This window comes from Rhinopithecus bieti, unplaced genomic scaffold (assembly GCF_001698545.2).
Source record: "Rhinopithecus bieti isolate Rb0 unplaced genomic scaffold, ASM169854v2 scaffold_10181, whole genome shotgun sequence".
Lineage (NCBI taxonomy): Eukaryota > Metazoa > Chordata > Mammalia > Primates > Cercopithecidae > Rhinopithecus > Rhinopithecus bieti.
The window spans coordinates 223,523-245,560 of NW_016806624.1; the positions used below are offsets into that span (position 1 = coordinate 223,523).

General features: G+C 34.5%; 1 protein-coding gene across 6 annotated transcripts in view; it reads right to left on the reverse strand.

Moving 5' to 3' along the window:
* Window positions 1-22,038, reverse strand: part of ERBIN (erbb2 interacting protein) — a 154,847-nt gene that overhangs the window by 11,545 nt on the left and 121,264 nt on the right. For 4 of the 6 annotated variants that reach the window (XM_017877103.1, XM_017877098.1, XM_017877102.1 and 1 more), the window contains 6 exons: window positions 18,937-19,058; window positions 17,819-17,992; window positions 15,666-15,851; window positions 13,475-13,589; window positions 11,623-11,806; window positions 7,667-9,206 (listed from right to left, as the gene is read on the reverse strand). In XM_017877103.1, the coding sequence (XP_017732592.1) occupies window positions 7,667-9,206; window positions 11,623-11,806; window positions 13,475-13,589; window positions 15,666-15,851; window positions 17,819-17,992; window positions 18,937-19,058 (2,321 nt within the window). The remainder of the gene's footprint in view (window positions 1-7,666; window positions 9,207-11,622; window positions 11,807-13,474; window positions 13,590-15,665; window positions 15,852-17,818; window positions 17,993-18,936; window positions 19,059-22,038) is intronic. The other 2 variants (XM_017877099.1, XM_017877101.1) reach the window with 1 other exon arrangement.

A 22,038-nucleotide genomic window follows, 5' to 3' on the forward strand; every position in this document is an offset into this window, starting at 1 on the left:
ATGCAAATTCTAATGTATTAAATAAACTGAGTGTTTAAATATACATAACACAAAATATATTTGCAAAAAAATACCATTTCAATTTTTTTTAATTTTTTTAAGAGGTAGACTCCCAGTCTGGAGTACCATAGCATGCTCCTGGCTCAGGGCAGCCTCAAACTCCTGGGCTCAAATGATCTTGCCTCCTGAGCACACAGAACTACAGGTCCTCAACACCACACCTGACCAGTTATTATTATTATTATTATTATTTTTGTAGAGACGAGGTCTCACAACACTTGACCAGGGTGGTCTCAAACTCCTTCCTTCAAACAATCCTTTTGCCTCAGCCTCCTAAACTGCTGGGATTACAGATATGAGCCACTGTGCCCAACCACATTTCAATTTCTAAATGTTTAGATGTTTAGAAAAATATCTTGCATTACAGAACAGTTTTAACATACACAAATTTATGATATACCCTTTTTAATTTTATTTTTTAAAGAGACAAGAGTCTTGCTATGTTACCCAGGCTGGCTTCAAATTCCTGGGCACAAGCCATCCTCCTGCCTCAGGCTCCTGAGTAGCTGGGACCACAGGTGTGCACCACCGTGCCTGGCTAATTTTTTTATTTTTATTTTTAATGAAGACAGGATCTCACCATATTGCCCAGGCTGGCGAATATAACTTTTAAAATGCTCCTGCTGCTCTAAAATTACAACAAGAAGAAACGAGAAAATGTGTGGCATTTTCCCCATTCAAATAAACTGGTATTAAAGATCACTGTATTTTAGGAGTTAGTGGTGGCCTTTGCTGCTTAAATTTAAAGAGCCATTGATGGAATCCTCTCACAAACTGAGTTCGTATGAATACCTAATTGCTAATCCCAGAACTGCCTGAAGATGTACCTCAATAAACGCGCTGCCTGATTCCTGCTGTTCCACTTGTTTATGAACTGCTATTCTTTCATGTGAGTGCCTTTAGTCATGTCCCTGATGAGGGCTTAACGGTCAAACTGGGGAAACCACATTTTGAGCATGGTTTATTATTAAGACAGAAATATCATAACAAGCATTTCTGTATTACTCTTAGCAAATATATTCCTTCTCAAAATTTGAAGTTGACATCTGATGCCAAGAAACAATACAAGATTCCAGAAAGAAAAGGATCCATAAAATTACCATGTACACTTCCAGTTATTCTGTGAATTCTAAAGTAAAAGCTAAACTCATAGCCCAGACCTGCATCTTCCCAAACCATTTCACCAAGGGTAAGGTTTAGCAGAGGCAATTCGGAGGTTTCATAAACATTTGACTGGAATAAAAAAATAAAGAAATCATTCATACATACATAAATAACAGACACACACACACATTTGCTGTGCAGAGCTTTAATGTGTTATTGACTCAAGTGGCCTGATTAACCCTTTACACAGATCTTGCAGCAAAGCCTTCTCTGTCATCTCTAAACACATGAGCTTACTGTAAATATTTTACTGACAAATAAAGCTGAAGCTCAAAACAGGTCTGGTTTTAAATTCAGGTTTGTGCAGATATCCACATAAAACCGCTTCCTGTCCCAACACATTGTGCAGTGCTCAATTAAATGCTAGGCATAATGTCCCAGGCAATGTTGTCCATTACATACTGATAGTTGTATAGTAACAAGTGAACTTAACACTTACCATGCTGTGTTAATCATATTATGGTTTGGAATGCTTAATATCTGAGGAATGTTAGTAAATGCTGATAGTAACCATTCACCTTTGAAATATAAAGTTCTTATTCCTTTTCAAATTTTGCTTATTAGTTTAATTAAATAAATTTTGAAATTTTCAAGGTGACATCTACCTTGTATCTTTGGATTCGAGGTAGTTTTTTGTTTTGTTTTGTTTTTTTTTGTTTTTGGCAGTGGGAGGTAAGAAGGGTGACTATTAAAAGGTTTAAAAACTACTTAAGTTTCAATAGATTATCTGTTATTACTAACTCTCAGCTGAGTAAAGTAGCAAATTTTAATTTGGGAACTGATCTCATGAGGTAGGGCAGACATTGTGAAAGCCACTAGGGAAACATTTTTACATGTCTACTTTGCCATTAGAATTAAGATGGTGGGTGTAGAGGAGTGAATGGAGATCCTCCATCATCTTCTACCACTTTGAATCAATGCTTTGAAGTCTGGAGTCTAAATCCTGCTGCTATTAAAGTAGTTAATTAGTAATATATTTATGTGGCACTTTCAATCTGCTTCTAATGCCCATACATTCTGATTATACCACCTAATAAATAAGAGCATGAATGTAGCACAAAGTAGTTTCTATAAATAAAACAGGGACAATTTTCAAAATTATATGATTTTAGAATGTTTTGAACATATGAAAAGAAAGCATCCCCACACTAGAGACTTGCAGAAATAAAGAGTTAATTTTCACTGGCAAATTACTCAAATTATGATTCAATATTAAGGATTATTTTTACTGAATAAAATTATTTTTAGGAGAACGGTGGTAGAATCACGTTAAACCACTCTCAGACAACTCAAAAGAACCATATCTAACATTATATAACCTAAAGTACTATATCTGCTCAGGAAGTAACAGTGGCTTCACCTTATTGTGTCAACTTGAAATGTTTCTGACCAGCTTTTAAAGTTGTTCCCCCTCCTTCACATAACATATATATCATCCTGGGAAAATTAATTAATCTGCACCTAAATTTCCTTACTGAAAAATGGGATAACGAATAAATGGATGCCGGTTCACATACAAAGCAAAACACACACACACACACGTCAAAATTAATCTGAAAATCTCTGAAATCACTCAGAATGTACAGTTTTATTTATAGACCCTATATAGTAAAGTCTAAAAACCACTTACCTAGGTTAAAGGAAGAACAAAGGTAAAATCTAGGTACAAATGTTTGGTTATTCAAACCATCCTCCCTTAAAATAATAAATTTCTAGCAGTTAATGGTGGGTAGCAGGGGGAAAGATGAAAGATATTGAAGAAATCTTAAGTGTGTACATACCACTGAAGTGGAATGGGCTGCTCTTTGGAATAATAAGCATGTCTAGCAATCTTAGCAATTTAACATTACTTAAAACAATGTATCTTCTCAGTATCTCTTAAAAACACACTTTTTTCTTATCCCACATAATTACTGCCTAGGAAAATTCACTCATGCATATGGTTTGTATCTCAAATTTGCGTCACTAAACCTAGTATCGTATTGTGTTCCATGTTACTTGCATACATTACCATCACATCAAATTCAATATCTTCAAAACCAACTAAGTTATTTTTTTGCCAAACTTTTATATTATACCACAATGCTTTAAAGACTTCATTTCCGTAACTACCAGAACTTTAAAAAAAAAAAAATACTGATTTGGCAGGGCATGGTGGCTCACATCTGTAATCCCAGCACTTCGAGAGGCTGAAGCGAGAGGACTGCTTATCTGAGAGGCTGAAGCGAGAGGATTGCTTGAGGTCTGGAGTTTGAGACCAGCCTGGGCAACACAGTGACACCCTGTCTCTATTTTAAAATTAATTAATTAATTTTGATAACCAAATATCCCAAATCAGAAACCCTGGCTACCTCTTCAATCTTTTTTCTCATTCAATCCCTAAAACTAAGTAATTTTAACCCAAGTGTTTTCAGACTCATCACCACGAGAGCCAAAACCCCAGATCAACTATCTCTCATTTGGCTGTTTTATTATTGAAACTGTTTCCTAAGCTACTTCTTATCAATTCATCCTGAACACTTTTGCCTAAGATGTCCCAAAGTACTCTATCTACTCAGGAAATAATAGTGGCTCTCTCTTGTTTATTGTGTCAACTTGAAATTCTTCTGATGGGCTTTTAAAGTTATTTCTCTCCACTACGTAACACATATCATCCTGGGAAAATCACCTAACTCTTCTGTGCCTAAATTTCCTTATGGTAAAATGAGATAATAAAATATCACACAGGACTCATGTGAAAACTGAGAAACATTTGTACAGCAAGGTAACTGTACAGTGATAATAGTTTCTGGCACTTTGTAAATACTAAATAAACTTTATATATTATGACTTTCTAATATCCATACTTCATTATCAAATGTTCTCAAAATAAATCCTTAATTCAACCAGGTTGAACTCCTTGTCTCTCTCTGCTTTCAGAATTCCTTCTTTATATATAATTTTTACCTTAATCTATTAAACTTAATCCTATTTATCAAAATTGTAAGTTTTTCAAAAAGCACTGTTTCTTGAATAATCCCATCTTCTGTGATTACTCTTGCATTTATCATTACCATTTTATCTTTCAAAATGAAAACATTTTAGAAATGTATCAAAAAGTCCCCAAATCTCACCGACAGATAATTACTAGCAGTACATTAACACATTTCATCTTTTGAACCACAGTTATTTCCTAAACTATGAAATAATCTTCTGAACTGTATTTTCTGAAGAAGAGATGACTAATAATGAAATCATGAAGAAAATACCAAATTTCTATTGAAATTTCTATTTGTTACTTTTATGTATGTATGTACATATGTAAGTGTGTGAATGAATACAAATGTCTCTATTGACATTTTATTGGTATTGTTTCTGACAGATAAGTATATATAACAGAAATATTATTCAAGATCATCATCCTTGATAAATAGGTATTTAAAACAAATTTTTACAAGCTAAACATACAGACACTATCTTCACTTTCTAAAAAGGCCTTAATCTTTGATATAATAAATCTGTTTATATTTTAAAATTATGAACTACATTTAAATTTTTAAGAAAAATAATTTTACCATCATAAAATAACCTATTGCACAATATTTTCTTGTTTTAAAAAATAACTTTAATCAGTTGATAATTTCTTTATATTTAAAAGATGGGATGAGGATGAAGATAAGAGCAATAAACACTTATTTAGCACTTAGTTATATATGCCAGGTACCCTTCTAAGTGCTTTGCATTGTATTCACCCATTTAATTTTTAAGCAATCCTAGTAGTTCCTTTTATTGCACCTAATATACACATGAATCAACCAAGGTAAGGAAAGTCAAAGTTACTTGTCCAAGTAGCTAACTGAGCAGCAGAGCTAGGATTCTGAACTGTTAAGACTAAAATGTCTCTCTAAATGCTTTAAAAAAAATTTTTTTTAAGTAATTCTTTAAAAATTTAAATTATTTTAAAAATGTGGTTTATAAAACATGAATCCATTTAAGATAAAACTTTCACATATGTTAGATAAAAGCAGTCTCACGTGTGAATACTTTTTAAGAACTGAAACAGGCAAACACAGCATACATTTAAGAAAGACATGGAGCCGGGCATGGTGGCTCATGCCTGTAATCCCAGCACTTTGGGAGGCCAAGGTGGGCGGATCACCTGAGGTCAGGAGTTCGAGACCAGCCTGACCAACATGGAGAAACCCTGTCTCTACTAAAATACAAAATTAGCTGGGCGTGGTGGCACATGCCTGTAATCCCAGCTACTAGGGAGGCTGAGGCAGGAGATTCGCTTGAACCTGGGAGGTGGAGGTTGTGATGAGCCGAGATGGTGCCATTGCACTCCAGCCTGGGCAACAAGAGTAAAACTCTGTCAAGGAAAGGAGAGGGAAAGGAAAGGGAAAGGAAAGGGAAAGGGAAAGGGAAAGGGAAAGGGAAAGGGAAAGGAAGACATAGAGATAAAATACCCTAAAAGAAATGCAGTAGAGCAGTAGAGCAGGATATATACTTTGGTATTTGCTAGAAATGCTTCCCAACTGAAGGGCGAGAAGATACTACAGTGTAGTCAACCAGTGGTCCGGAAGGCCGGAGTCTGGGAAGCATATGATGAGAGAGGCACCCCATGTAACTTCAAAGTATGGTATCCTTGAAAATGGGAGTCCTCAGCTGCAGATTTGTGTTCAGACACAGTTTGCTCTGTTTCTTTTCTTACAAGGCTTCTCTTTAGTTTCAATCAACTAATTCACACCTCTAAATAACTAGTGGAAACAACTAGGAAACTAGTGTCATATACTCTTCAAGAACCTGTACCGTGAATTTCAAAATACATAAATATTTTAGGCAATTAAAAAAAAGCAGAGTGGTACATTGAACAATGAGATAGTTACTACTTGCTTCTTATGTACTAAAATCCAGGTATATCTCTGTCAGACAGGAGTAGGAGAACAGCCATATAAGATGTAAACTACACAGAACAGAAAAACCAAACTCATCTCATCTTCCAAATCTCCCAATCCTTCTCTGTGTCCAGTAATAGCTAAAGACATTCCCAACAACCAGTTATTCAAGGCACAATCTCAAGCTTTATCCCTTTTCCTTTCTGATTGATTACAGGAATATTCAATCAGAAGTAAACTCTTGTTAAAAGTCTATTTCAGAACTCTCTCTTGAACTCGTTTGTCTTAACTTCACTGATAACAGTTCCCATGCCATTTCTCATCTAGATTACTAAATGGCATGACAATTCAATCTCTTTGACTACAGCCTCTTCCCCTAAAATCTAGTTTCACAACGTCACCAGAAATTTATTTATAAAACACACCTATGTTACTCTTCTGCTTAAGACATTTCCAAGTGCCTTAGAAAAAGCACAAAAGTTCAAATAGCCTCAACAATGTGTACAGAGTTACTAGATGAAATAAAATGGATAGATGAGAATGAAGTAGCCTAATGCTTGTGGATGTTTACCTATTTAAAGTTTATATAAAGTTGAGGACTGCACTAAAAAGAACAATTATAGGCTGAGATTTCACGTAAACTGGTTAAGAGGTACTAATCATATATTTTAGGCATTTCTGAAAATTTTACTTAAGGAATTTTAAAAAATGGCTAATTGAAGTTGTATGTTCACCTGTTTTTAAGAACACATTTTATATTTAATAAAGAAAGAAAGATAATGCTTGCGTAAAATCTAGTGAGTAAACATAAAGTCAAATCTTAAAGAAAGATCATGTCTTGTATACTTGGGCCACATGACTATGGTACTCACATTGGTTTTACAAGGATATATATTTACATTTCTAACTCCTTTCAAAAGACGAACATCTCCACATAAAATTATAAATTGAACATGAGCATCAGTTATTTAAGCAACTACTGCTAACCCACACTAGAGCCACAGAAACACTTAACTGAGTTTAAGTAGGTCAGAAATGCAGAAATTCAGAAAAGTTAAGAATAAACGCCATGCCAGAAGCCATCTGTGTCAGTGACAATGTTAGTTCATATACTGTGGACTGGGAAAAAAATATTAGATGAAATATTTACATATGCAATACATTTTTTGTTATTCTGTTAACTATATAGTAAACTATTTTTTATATTTAGATAATCAACAATTATTAATAGCAAAGTTCAGAAAGTGCTAAACAGAGATACATGTATTATTTTTAGTATGTGTGCACAATCTCAAAGAGACAGACACATAAACATATAAAATTAATACATTTTTGTTAGAAACAGTGGGGAGTAAAGGAGAGGATTGAAACACACATTATCATCCCAATTGTCCTGGCTGAGTTTAAATTTGGAACTCTATTCCCAGTACCAGAGAAAAACACCTAGAATATAAAGAGATAATCAGTAATTCAGAGACTCTTGTTTCATCTTTAGAAAACAAAGAGTGCCAATTAAGGAAAATAATTAAGTTCATAAAGAAAAGAATGAAAAACTCACGTTCAATTACCTTTTCTAACTTTTTGGCTTCAATATGTCGAAGTACTTGTTCTCTCCAGTCATGAGGAACTTTACTTTTTCCTGGAGGATCTAATAAAGAATGCTCAGAACCAACCCTTGCATTTGGTCTTTTTGAAGGACTAGTCCGTGAATAATTGAAATCACTAACTGACATAGTTCTCTCTGGTATTTCATTAACAGAGGGTCGAGCACTCTGAGGTCTTGATGCATTTGGACCATCTATGCTGTATGTTCGTGCAGAAAGAGGTCTCTGTGACCCTGGCATCATTTGAGGAGTTCTTCCCACTGAGGGGAACTCTCTGTATGATAAATAATCTCCTTCAGGAATCTGGGCCCGCCTTGTAGAACCTGGATCACCAAGATTTACAGAGGCTGTGGAGGACACACTACTTTGTCGCTGAATTGTACTTCGAGTTACTACAGGAATAAGTCGGTCGTTTGGTGAGATGGCCCACATTTCCCCATGTCTTGCTGGGCCAAGTCTCTGATGTAAATGGTATGCAGTATTAGCTCGAACATTGTTATGATTAGAGAAATTCAGATTGGCAGAATGTTTAGCATAACTTTGATTTTCTGTGCTCTCTGATCTAGGAAGGCGCTGAGGAAAACTGGCATGATCTATTTGGGGATTTTGTTTGGAGTGCCACAAAGTGTCTTTGACTGCAGCACTGCTACTGTATTGGATATTATACTGTGGAGGACCATATATTTGAGGTGTAGATTGTGGGCCACTTGTGGGGCCTCTTATTATATTTGGCTCTTCGGGATTATGATTTGAATCGAACTTGAAAATTGCCTTTGTTCCTGACATTAAATCAGAAGATGAAGAAGAACCAGTAAATACCTGCAATGGTTGATCATACAACAGTGTGGCAGACTTGCTCCTGACTATATTTTTTCCATCGACAGTAGATGTAATTTTAACAGCTGTACTTGGTTGCTGAGGTCCATTATCACTAAGAATATCATAGATTTTTAGCCCTCCAATCTCCATATTAGTTATGCTATGAGATTTCACAACAGATCCAACTGGACCACTTTTCTGAGGGGAGAGATCTTCAGTGCTTTTGGAAATACCTAAGTCAACAGAACAATCACTGTCATGTGGTTCAGTCCTATTAGGAGACTGTGAAGTTTCCTCAGAATGTCCATTTACCTTATTTACAGATTCCAAATTAGGATACTTGTTTCCATTTTCCAAGTGCTCAGTTTCTTCTTTAGAATTAATGCTTAAAAAGTTTGTTCCAAGCATGATATCCTGTGTTTTTGATCTTTCCATCTCTGGTTGAAACGTGTCATTAGTTATAAGCTTATTAAGATTCATATTGATGTGATCTAATTTGTGAGTGTCATCAGCTGTGGCTGTTGAGTCAACACTTTTCTCAATTAGAACTAATCGCTCTTCGATATTCAAATCATATTCAGGTAAGTTAAAATCTTTTTTATCATGAGCTTTGAACTTTTCCTCTGTTGAATTGTTTAAAATATCTCCATTTTGTAAAAGGCTGTTAAAATTTTCATCTTCTTGCCTAAAATAAAGATAATTTTGTGAAAAACATAATAAAGCCAAGCTTTCTTAGTAACAGGGAACATTAATAAATAAATTGTGTAGGCAGACAAGTTAAAAAACTTAATAAAAGTCAAAGACAAAAGGCATTTATTATCAAGCATGTAATTTAAAAATATTATCTTAATAGTTAATAGAGCTTTATATTCAGTTGCAGACAAGTAATACAATTAAGTTACAGATAAAACCAAGATTAATTTTCATCAATATGCTCAATCTAATTTGTCACAAAATAATTCAAAGGGCTGAACTACGAATAAAATTGGAATTTCTAATCTTTGCTGCATCTTTTCACGAATGTGCTAAAGAAACAAAATGCTTGAAGGAGGGCAGATATATGGAAAGAAAACTAGTAACATGAATAGTGGAGTAAAGCACACAGGACATTTTTACAGTTAATTTTGAAGTCTTACATTATTAACCAAATTAACCATAGTTAACGAAGTACACAGTTGTTATTACATTCAAATATATAGGTAAGAAAACTGTACAAAGCAAAGAACTGAATTGTCCAAAGTTTTATATCAAATATGTAAAAGGCATCAAAAGATACATGAAGTCTAATCACTCTTCTAAGTAGCTAGCTGTATTTGGCAAATACTTTTAAATGTGTCACTCCAAAATTATAGAAAATATTTTGTTTTTACCTGGTGGTATTAAGTATTTGTGTCCTCTTGAATACATATACTCAAGTTATGTTTCCACAAAAATTCCCTAATACTGGGTCTTCCCATTACAAAAAAGAAAACTTTCATTACTAGAAACACAGCACAAAAAGGTGTTGCTGTATTCCTTGCTTAGGCTCTATTTATTATATTAAAAGCAGGATTTAGAAAATATACCACTTTCCCAACAATAAACAAAATTTTATTATTCAACAAATTAATACAATAACATCTAGGAGGTTATAAAAATTAGTATTTTAAACAGTAGCTCATAGCCTCAAATTCAAAGAATAGAAATAAATGATTGATTGTAATTACACAATACCTTATACTCATTTTTAGGCATAAAATTCACGTTCCTTTTCCAACCAACAATACACGTTAATATACAAATTTTACTTAAATACGCCTGAAATTTAAGAACAACTCTAAATGACTGTTAAAAATATCCATACATTAAGCTTTTGGTTTAGTAGGTACCCCAAGTAACCCCCCCCTTTTTTTTTTGAGACAGGATCTCAATTCTGTCACCCATGCTGGAGTGCAGTAGCCTGATCATGACTTGCTGCAGCCTAAACCTCCCAGGCTACAGAACCTCCCACCTTGGCCTCCTGAGTAGCTGGGACTACAGGCATGTGCCAACATACCTGGCTAATTTTTTTTTAGAGACATGGTTTCACCATGTTGCCCAAGCTGGTCTTGAACTCCTGGACTCAAGCAATCTATAGTCTTGGCCTCAAAAATTGCTGGGATTACAGGTATTCTACCACATCCAGCCAACCCCAATCTCTCTTTTTTTTTTTTTGAAACAAGGTCTAGCTCTGTCACCCAGGTTGGAGTGTGGTGGTGTGATTGCAGCTCACTGCAACTTCCGCCTCCTAGGTTCAAGTGATCCTCCCAACTCAGCCTCCCAGGTAGCTGGGACTACAGGCACATGCCACCACACATGGCCAACTTTTCTACTTTTTTGGGTAGAGATGGGGTTTCACCATGTTGCCCAGGCTGGTCTTGAACTCCTGGACTCAAGCTATCCACCTGCTTTAGCCTCCCGAAGTGCACAGGTTTAAGCCACCATGTCCAACCCATCTTTCTAACAAACAGTTTAGCTGATAGAATAACACTATGGTAGAATGGCAGGGCCTTACTCTGACAACCAAATTTCTTTTTTTTTTTTCAAACCCACCGCCAACATTATAGACAACCAATTTCTCAAGAGACTAAATAATAAAATGTGTTTTAGACTTCAGCTAAATTCCAGGCTATACAAATTAACACTTATCTCTCTCAGTGAGTGTGTCCTACAAAATTAAGCCTAAGCCAAATATACACCACCAGTCAAGAGTATTTGAATGAATCCTTTAATGGCAGCCCCCAAAATGATTCTGCATTTCTAACTATAAAAATACTCCTTTCAATTTATATTACCTCAAATATGCTGTTTATGTTGCCTTACTATAAATATATAAATATTCAACTTTTTAACCAGGATATTGAGAATCTAGTCTATTCTTCCCCATTTGAAAATCTAATTTAAGATGGTAATGTATAAAAACTAAATAGAAAATCAGCAATAGAAATGGGGAAAGAAAACATATTACTGGAACCACTTCTATAGTATTTATTTATTAAACCCTATATGTTTACGTATTCGTTATCTGCCTTACTACTTCTACTTATTGTATAAATGAAAAACTGTAAAAGATGTTCACACACCTTATTTTGGAATTAGTATCAATATGAGTTTGTTTCACTGGAGAGCAGAGTGAGGTGTCTTGACTACTATCAGTATTAAGAGAAACTGAATCAGACATCCGAGATGGAGAAGAACAATTGCTGTTATTCTGATTGCTATTGTGTGTAACTTCATCTGATAAAGAATCTGTTTCCTTTGTATCATCTGAAACAAAACAAATTTAATATCAATGATAAATTCCCCAAGAATTGTGTGAAATGTTTTTCAGTGACGACAAATGGCAATTATACCGTCCTGGTTCTATATATGAGGTAATAAATTATATTGATAAGAAAATCGGAAGCACCCCAAAAATTCAGTCCTAATACAAAGACTAAATAATTTTTAGATGGTGATATAATTTTTTAAAAAGTAACCAATGTTGGGGTTACTAAGAATTCGATTTAGTTACTGACAAGGTGATATTATTATGTACTGCTTTCTAAGGTCAGGTCAGTTAATTTCAGTGAATATACTTTTCACCCATTTACAATTGGAAAAACTGATAATGAAAATATAGTTTACAACCTTTCTGAACTTATCTGGGCAAGAAATTATTTCCTATATATATGGAATTTTTTCCCCCATCCACTCTAATAAAAACAAGCAATTCAGTCAATCTACAAACATATAATTACCAAACAAATCAAGGAATTTTCAAAGGTCAGCTCTTCCTTAATGTTTTTAAAACGTTTCATAGACTTGTTTATGAATGGTAAACTCTCAATATGTGAGGTGGTTGTGTGTGTAGCAATTATATGAACAGAAACAGACAAGTGTTCATATTCCATAATGGGTAGTATAAAAAGTAGTATTTTTTCAAAGTAGTGCTAAAAAGGTTGTTTTTTTTAACTAACTCAATTCTAGCCAAATCATGGAAATAGTGTATAAAGACATATCCATAGAAGATTATGTGAATTAAGGATATCTTTGATGTTCTGAGATCTTAGGAGCACAGCTCAAGTAGTCCGGATTGTATTCACAGTTTAGCAAGTGGGACTCTAAGTTTGATCTCAGTGTATTTAGGTTTTGAGCTCTTAACCATTAAAATAGATGGTTGTTAGGTTCTCTCTTAGATACACTCCACTTCCTCCTCATCATGGGGGCTATTGTGACAATTAGATAATAACACGTAAAATATTTAGCATAGTACCTAAGCAATTAGTGCTCAACAAATTCTAGGTATCACTACTACAAGTATTATGAACCCAAGCTATCCAAGGGCCACCTTGATAATAAGTATCATTGATGCCATAAAGACAAATGGCTAAACGTTTGAGGATGATGATGTAAAGATACTCAGGTGCTAGAGGGGAGGGGTGAGGGAAGGGACAGATACCCTTCAAGATCTCTAAGAGTCTAAGATTGTCTTATATGAAAGAATGGCTGGCAGAGGTTGGACAGCATGTAAAAAATGTTTTGTGATAGAATGAATAAAAATAAGGTACTGTGCTGAAAGATAAATTATCTAGCCTATTTGATGCAAAATTGTTCATTAGCCTCATTGTATGTCAAATCAGATATGTACACATGGATAAAATTAACTCAAGGATCACACAGCAGATAAGTGGCAGATATGAAATTACAATCCAGGCTTATGTGTCGGTAAAGTTCATCCTTTATAAGTAAATTTGCATGAGGAGAAAGAAAATACTATCAAGGCCTTTCGCTAAAAACGAGAGAGAAGGAAAGAGAACCTTTCAGAAAGCCACGCCTAAAAATTTGTTTCTAAAATGTTTCAAATAACGTAATATTGAATGAAATTTATTCCAAAAAAATTTATAAATTTATTGAGGCAATTTCTACTCTTAGTACTTTCCTTCAACATCTAACCTTTTTTGTTATTACTAAGTGCTACAACTTTTGGCTGGTTAATAGAGGTTTCAATTAATGGTGGTCGCATCTCCGCCATTTTCATCTCTTCATCAGAAGAAAGTTCTTCAGATTCCTAGTAAAAGCGGAGAAGGGAAAAAAAATTAAATTTTTGTTTCTTCAAATAAATAAATACTAAGTCATAAGACTTTAAAGGGAAAACAAATATTATAAACACATATTAAACCTTTTCAAGATATTGCAATAAAACACAACCAGTCCTTCCAAGCCTGTTTGTACAATTTGCACCTCTACCCTTTTCATGGCATCATTATCCTAATCAAACATTAGGATACTGCTCCCTCTATTCCCTTTTTTATACTGAGATATTCACGTGCTGCATCTCCTATAATATTCTCACAACTACAATAACTTTCAACCAAATATAGCTCTATGAATTAGAGTTAAGACTCTATTAAAAACCTTTAGTGGCTCCTCAAGACAACAGAACATTAAGTCCAGACTTCTTAGCTTGGCTTTTCAAAGCCCTGTAATCAGGGCCCTATCTACTCTACCGATCTTATTTCATAATATTGCCTCTGACTCATTCAGTAACATAAAATGTTATTTTCCATATGTTCCAAATGCCATTCTTTTGCTCTCATAATTCCTTCCCCTTTCATTCCGTTCTCCTGTATCTGTGAATTAAAATCTTCCAAAACACAGGTGAAATGCCCCCTTCTCCTTAAGGCAGCCATAAATCTTCCTTCTAAATTTTTGTAACACTTAGTACTTAACACACTTAGCACAGTGTATCCTTAATTATATGTGTTTGCATTCATTTAAATCCCTATATCCACTTATCCATTCTGCCACCTTACCTCCAAACACAGTGCCTTACACATAAAAATTACACTAAATGAGTCATAAGTTCACTGTAACAAACCTAATAATTTTTTCACAGCCTATGTTACATTAGCTTCAGTACATACCATAGTGTATTGAATGATATTAACCATCCTTTAAAAAAAAAAAATTATTCCTGTTGTAAATGACAGCTCACGGATAACCAGGAAAAGAGATGGTGTGCTTGAATGCACTTTGAAATTTTAGGGAAGAAGATGTATTAACTTAAATAGCCACTTGTAGCTAGTATACACTGCAGTGAACAATGCAGCTATAAATCAGAAACACTTCAGATATTCATATTAAAAAGTTACAGCTTCACCATTTTACATTACCATTAGCAGCGTATGAAGGGAATATAAAATGGTGCAAACATTTTTTATTCATGAAAATATATATCCACACAAAAACCTGTACACAAAAATTCACTGCAGACCCTCATTACAGCCAAGAAGTGGAAATAATTCAAACATCCATTAATTGAAGAATGGATAAACAAAGGGTGGATATACACAATGTAATATTATTCAGTCATAAAAATGGATGCTGTGTTGATATATGCTATAACATAGATAAACAAACACATTATGCTGAGTGAAACAAACCAGGCACAAAGACCACATATTGTGTGATTCCACTTAAATGAAATGTCAAGAATAGGCAAATTTATAGCGGCATATAAAGTAGATTTTTGGTTGCCTAGCGCTGAAGGGGATAAAGAGTGAGGAGTAACAGGTAAGGAGTAGGGGATTTCTTTCTGGGGTGAGAAACATGTTCTAAAAGTGATTGTAGTAATGGCTGCACAATTTGGTAAATATACTAAAAGCCACTGAATTGAACACTTTAAATGAGTGATTTGTATGGTATGTGAGTTATATCTCACATAAAGCTGTTTAAAAAAAAAAGTTCCAGCTTTTATTGATCCACTAGAAGAAACTCCACATCTAAAACTGTCTCAGACATTCAACTAAAAAACCTTTCACATTCAAGGATACATGCATAAATAAGTTAAATAACTAGGTATGCTTATAGTAGTCTTTTCATTTTTAAGCTACAGAAATAAAAGCAATTATGTATTTTACAGTAGCCTAGACTACCTATAATCTAATTCGCATAAACATCTGAATACAAAGGGCATAATAATTTGTAAGTTTAAAGTGACAAATGAGTGATATTTTTGCAGATATGAAATTTCTCAATGATGAATGCATTAACATTTTCTACAATTAATATCAGGTCTTTAGCAATAATAAAATATTAAATTGAAAGTTCTTCTGATTGCTCCAGAATAATCATAAAATCATACCTCAAAAACATCATCATGGTTAACAATATGCTTCAAGTTCTCAGAGGCTTTCATATTTGCAGTCACTGGTAAACTCCCAGGACTAATCTCAGCTTCAGGTTCATTGATCTTCTGTATAGAGTTTCCTATCATATATTTTTCTCTTTCATCAACTTTGCTTTTTACTGTAGTAGTACTTTCTGAGGTCTAAGTAAAAGAAAATATAAAGAACTCATATTCTTTTAAGTTTTATATGTATTTTAAAAGTTCAAATAAAATTTGTAAGCAATTTGCCAACTTCCAATTCTGGGACTTAATCTCAAACATGAAAACTTTAAACATAGAAACCTGTGACACTCACAGATAAAATGCTCATTTTAGGATCACATGGCCCCCAAAGATCCATGAGCCACATTAAAATTTAAAAGTGAGCCAAGGTTACTTTCCTCTTAGAAACTGCAAGGCTTTTAAGTGTGGACAACCGAGTCACTTAGCTCAGCATACTCAACTCCGGATGGTTAAAATTGTTTTCTGCTCTTTGTGAATTGAATAGTAACTCTAATGACATGTAAAACTTTTGTTTCTGTGATACAATAATGTGTGTGTGGCAAAGTCCTAAAGGAATATACCATTTAGGCATTTGTGAAAGTTTCTGAAACATCCCAAGGAAATGAATGCCAACTGTCTGTCATTGCAATTACATTTAAAATGAGAATGGGGTAAAATGGATCAATATTACTGGGGAAAAAATCTCCATAATAATAATTTTTCTGGCATTCATTATGTTCTTTGTTCAGACAATTATTTTTTTAAAGGTTACACGGACGCTACACTGCCAATTGGACATTCTATAGCCAGAGAGTGGTAATGATAGTAATTATGGACTTCACTGATTATTACAGTTTCCTAGTTCAGGTAGCTGAGAACAAAACCTTAAACTGGCAAGTGCAGTCATGTGGCACTTTACAACAGTGATATGTTGGAGAAATTTGTTAGGTGATTTTTTTACTCTGTGAACATCACAGAGTGTACTTACACAAACCTAGATGGTATAGCTTACTACACAAATAGGTTATACGTTATATAGCCTATGGCCCCGAGGCTACAAACCTGTATAACATGTTACTGTACTGAACACTACAGGCAATTCTAACACAACAGAAAGTATGTGTGTATGCAAACATATCTGAATATAGAAAAGTTGTGTTATGATGTCATTAGGCAATAGGAGTGTTTCAGCTCCATTATACGTTTTTTCTTTTTTTGAGACAGTGTCTGGCTCTGTCACCCATGCTGGAGTGCTGTGGCATGATCATAGCTCACTGCAGCCTTGAATTCCTAGGCTCAAAGGATCCTCTCACCTCAAGTCTCCCAAGTAGCTAGGACTAAGGAACATGCCACCATGCCCAGTTAATTTTTAATTTTTTTGTAGAGACAGGTTGTCTTGCTATGTTGTCCACGCTGGTCTTGAACTCCTGGCCTCCAGTGATCCTCCTGCCTAAGCCTCCCAAATAGCTAGGACAACAGGCATACATCACCAAGCACAGCTCATTTTTTTTTTTTAACTTTCTGTAGAAACAGTCTCACCATGTTCATCAGGCTGGTCTCAAACTCTTGGGTGTATGCGACCATCCCACCTCAAGTCTCCCAACGTGCTGGGATTACAGGGGTGAGCCACCATGGCCAGCCATCTCCCTTATATTCTTATTTTTTGTTTTTGAGACAGAGTGTCGCTCTGTCACCCAGGCTGGAGCACAGTGGTGCGATCTCAGCTCACTGCAACCCCTGCCTCCTGGGTTCAAGCAATTCTCCTGCCTCAGCCTCCCAAGTAGCTGGGATTACAGGTGCCCACCACCACGCCCAGCTAATTTTTGTACTTTTAGTTGAGATGGGGTTTCACCATGTTGGCCAGGCTGGTCTCAAACTCCTGACCTCAAGTGATCTGCCTGCCTTGGCATCCCAAAGTGCTGGGATTACAGGCGTAAGCCACTGCGTCCGGCCCCTTATACTCTTATAGGAACACCATCGTTATGTATGTGAGCATGTTGACCGAAATATCATTCTGTGGTACATAACTGAACATTTAGAGTACGTGAAAAGGGTCACTATATCAACTGCCATTTAAAAATAAGAACTTGAAATAGGCTTTGGTTAATCCTTTTGAATTTTCTAACCTTCACACCCACATCTTTATTTGTATCTTGTTGGTCTTCGTGTGGTTTCAAATCTCTTCCAGAGTCTTCATTGGTCTCTTCATCTTTTAATCTGTGTACAATGGTTTGAACTGTTTTGACCATATTCTTAAGCTCATCTGGATATGGTGTTGGATATCTTTTTAAATTTCCCTCCTAGAGAAATAAAATAAGTGAAATATGAAGTACAAATATTTCTAATGTCAATCTCAAACAAAATTTAACCTATAATCCATCTGAATTACATTAGATATCAAGCTCATAGGGATAACTATGAAGACAGATGATAGACTTTGAAGGCATTTTAGGCTTAATAAAAATATGGTTTTATAACAAAATAGTAAGACTTCACAGTAAATTTCAATGTTTTAAAAGTTATATCAGACTCAAATATTCCCAGTTAGGGATATACAGTATGAATATTGCCAAAAATTGTGCCACTTAGCTTTGAAACAGATACACATTTTTCGGCTAGATATTCATCTACGTATATATAAAATTCAGATATTCGTATATTTGTGTCTCACATACCAAGAGCCATATTTTTCCAAGGTCAGCCTATCATTTTCTAAGATTCAGCTAAGTTTGTATAAGGGGCAAATAATTACATTCATAAGTAACTCAAAAATATGTATTTACTATTCCTATCACTGTGATATGTTTTCAATTCCATAAAGAAACAAAATGTTCATAACAAAGAGTTCTTTATCTCTAAGATGTATAAAAATAAATCATTAAAGAAAGGGAAAGGAGAGAAAATCATCATTACAAATATGGTGGGGGGGAAGTCAGCTAAACTGAAGTTAAACATAAAGGGCACTAATTTGAAATAAAGTGTTAGTTCATTTCTCTAGCCTATAATAACGTTTTCCTCTTACAGTTATATATACTATGAAATTTAGTTTTAAATCACACAGTTTTATATTGTTCCCAAATTCTTTCATGTCTGAAATATTTGGAATCAGTAACACTTCAAGTGCCTTGAGGACAAGGAATAAATCCAATACTTTTTTATATCCCCAAACATCAGAGTATATATAGCACCAACTTAAATATCAGCAGACGTGTTTCAAATTTTAAAGAATAAAGAACAGACTCACCCTGGGAGGTGCCTCCCTTTCATCTTTGTCTTCATCACATTCAAATGCAACTTGAGCCCGCTGTTTCCTCTGTTCCTCCCACAATGAAGGGTTAAAACTTTCATTATCTGATATAAACATAACTAGAGAAAAGTAAGAAACAAAAACCTACTATATTTTATGTAATTATGGAAAACTATCACTTGCTCCTAATTTCTGTATGAGTTATGTTCATTACAATAAGTCTAAAATAGTTAAGAATAGTCAATGCAAGAAATTAGAAATCCTAATGCATAGGCTGATTCTTGATAATGTCAATGTAAGATTTCTTTACAATGTCAATCACATATCCTTTCTTCCCTGAAGCTGATTCATCTTGTTTTTTTACCAGAAGGGTTCCTGAAGAGAATCTACCAATGAAAACACCACAGATATATGGTTTTGGGCAGTGCTCCAAAAGGTGCTATGGTAGAAATGCAATTTCAACACTGTATTAAACATTATACATAACATGGATTATATACTAAGTAAAGTTCTTACAATATATTTTCTATATCAAAATGTAAAAAAATGGAAATTTTAAGGTAAACCCAACACTTATATATTCTATCAGGTATATAGGGTGAACATCCCTAATCCAAAAAATCCAAAATGCAAAAAACTCTAATGAGTATTTCCTTTGAGCATTGTGTCAGCACTCCAAAAGGTTTGGATTTTGGCACAGTTTGAATTTTGCGTTAGGGAGGTTCAACTGATATGAATTCTGCAAAGATTCCAAAGTCAAAAAAAAATCAAAACCTGAAACACTTCTGGTCTCAGGCATTTTGGATAAGAGATACTCAACCTGTAAGATCAAAAGCAAAGATTTAACAACTCTCAGTTTTTTGTTATTATTAGGCATCTAAAAAATACATAAGGCTTAAAAAATAATTCATCCAGCTATTATATATCATTCCATAGAAGTTGTGCAATACAAAATAAAATCACAATTTTTTTGCCCATTAAAATAAAATGACTATCCCCTACTCAAAACAGAGATTACAAGTACCCAAAATGAGCTTTAAAGAACCCCAGAAACTCCTGGAATACCCAAATATGGTCAATTAGAATATTTCCACAAAATAACATCATACAAAACTTCTAATTATCATTTTTATTAAGCCCTTATTTGGGGCTTGCTTAACCTTTTAAAATCTCATATCCAAACTAAGGATGTCATGAAACCAACTCTTACCAATGGGAATGAAATTCTTTAATTTAGCCTTTTCTTTGTTTTCATTACTCCATTCAAGATTTTTTTTTTCCTTATAATTGCTTTTTTTAATTGCTTAACACATACTCAATGAAGTAATGTATTTGTTTTTGTTCAAAACAAATGTGGAATGTGATTCAAATTCCTATTGACATACTTTTGTGGTATCATTGGAAAGGCAAAGACAGCCCAGCAGTTTCCAACAAAGTCTATTTTTTAACTCATATAATTCCCTCTCCCTTGTAATTTCAATCACCAGCTTGGCCCAGAGATTCCAATTAGTGTAAGCAATTTTACACCAGAACTTATTCAGAAGCCCAAGGTAAGCTAACTTTTACCATGCTTCTCATTTTTGTCAAATTCTAGTCACTCACACTTTCTACTCTTTTGTATAAATCTCACATCTTTGAAGATTCAGGACATCAGATAATATCATTTTCTATCCATTCTAGAGGCTACTCAAACTGATCACCCAGGTATAGACTTACTGAGGACTCTAGTATTTTGGCTACAGATTTTTCTCTCCACCTAAGACCTGCTAATATCCTGAATGATGTCAATGTGGGATGATGAGCCCAACACCTCAACACTACAACTTTATAATTCCTTGATGTCCTCAATCCCAATGTCCCTATGCACATCAGCTAAATGATTCACAACCACAGTCATACTCAGGACTTTTCCACCTCTTTGACCACGACGCCTGTTCTTCCAAATCACTCAATTCCTTATTACCGCTGGTAAACTTTCAGTTCCTTAACTACCTTTCTTTTGCTCCTTGTAAAATCACTCTAGGTTTTACTTCCTTCTCTATTAAGCTTGGATTTTATTATACATTAATCACTACGACTTCCCTGAAATGCCCTTACCCCAACTTCCAGAGGCAACTTCCACTTCATTGTAAAACAAAAGCAATAAAACCCTCAGACTCGTGTTTCCACTAATATCCTGCTTTCTTAGCTACAAATGTATTGTTATAGGAAGGCATACTTCCCTTTCTCTCTGATTAAGACTGATTCCTCTACCTAGGCCCAAGATCTCACCCCTACTCTTGCACATTTATTCATCACTATCTACCTTTAGAATCTTTCTTTTTTCCTTCTTCTTTTTTTAAATCTTCCCACCTTCAGAATCTTGAAGGCAAGAATTTTTGCCTTTACTTAGCTCTAGCACAATACCTGTCACAAAGGTGGGATGAAAAACAGAATTAATTGCGAACAGTGTCTACTTCTCTCAAATTGGTATAAAACCCAAACCCAAATACGTAATATTTTTTGACTCATCTATTTCTTGGAGGCACTAGGATAAAGACAAAAGCCTTTCTTATAGTTGAAAGGAAATTCATTCACCTTGTTTAGTACTCTGTGTATAATATCCATGAGACACTTTAGGTGACAAATGAACTCTAAGAGGACCCAGAATATCATAATTGATACTGTATTTCAAACTTTTCTATTAGAAACTCTTCAAACAAATCTCAAAATCAAAAATTAGTAGTGGCAAGATTTTGCTACTTCTATTCTTCCTATCAGAAATAAATGTTTTACCTGAATTGTGATCTCTTTTCAAATTAAACAGGAAGGGAATAAATTACAATGATAGAATAGTAAAAGAAGGCAAGGTAGATTTGAATCATTAAAGTAGAAACCAGTATGAGAAGAAATCAAGGCACGAATATACCTATGATTCTGACAGTTTAGAGGCAGAATGAGTAAACTTTTTCTATAAAGGGTCAGATAAATATTTTAAGCTTTGGGAAAGGCAACTAATGATAACAGCATCTATTTTGGAAGATTGTAAAGATGAGAAGTTATGGATATATAAAGTGCTTAGCATCGTGTCTGACTCAAATTGGCTATTATTTTTACATT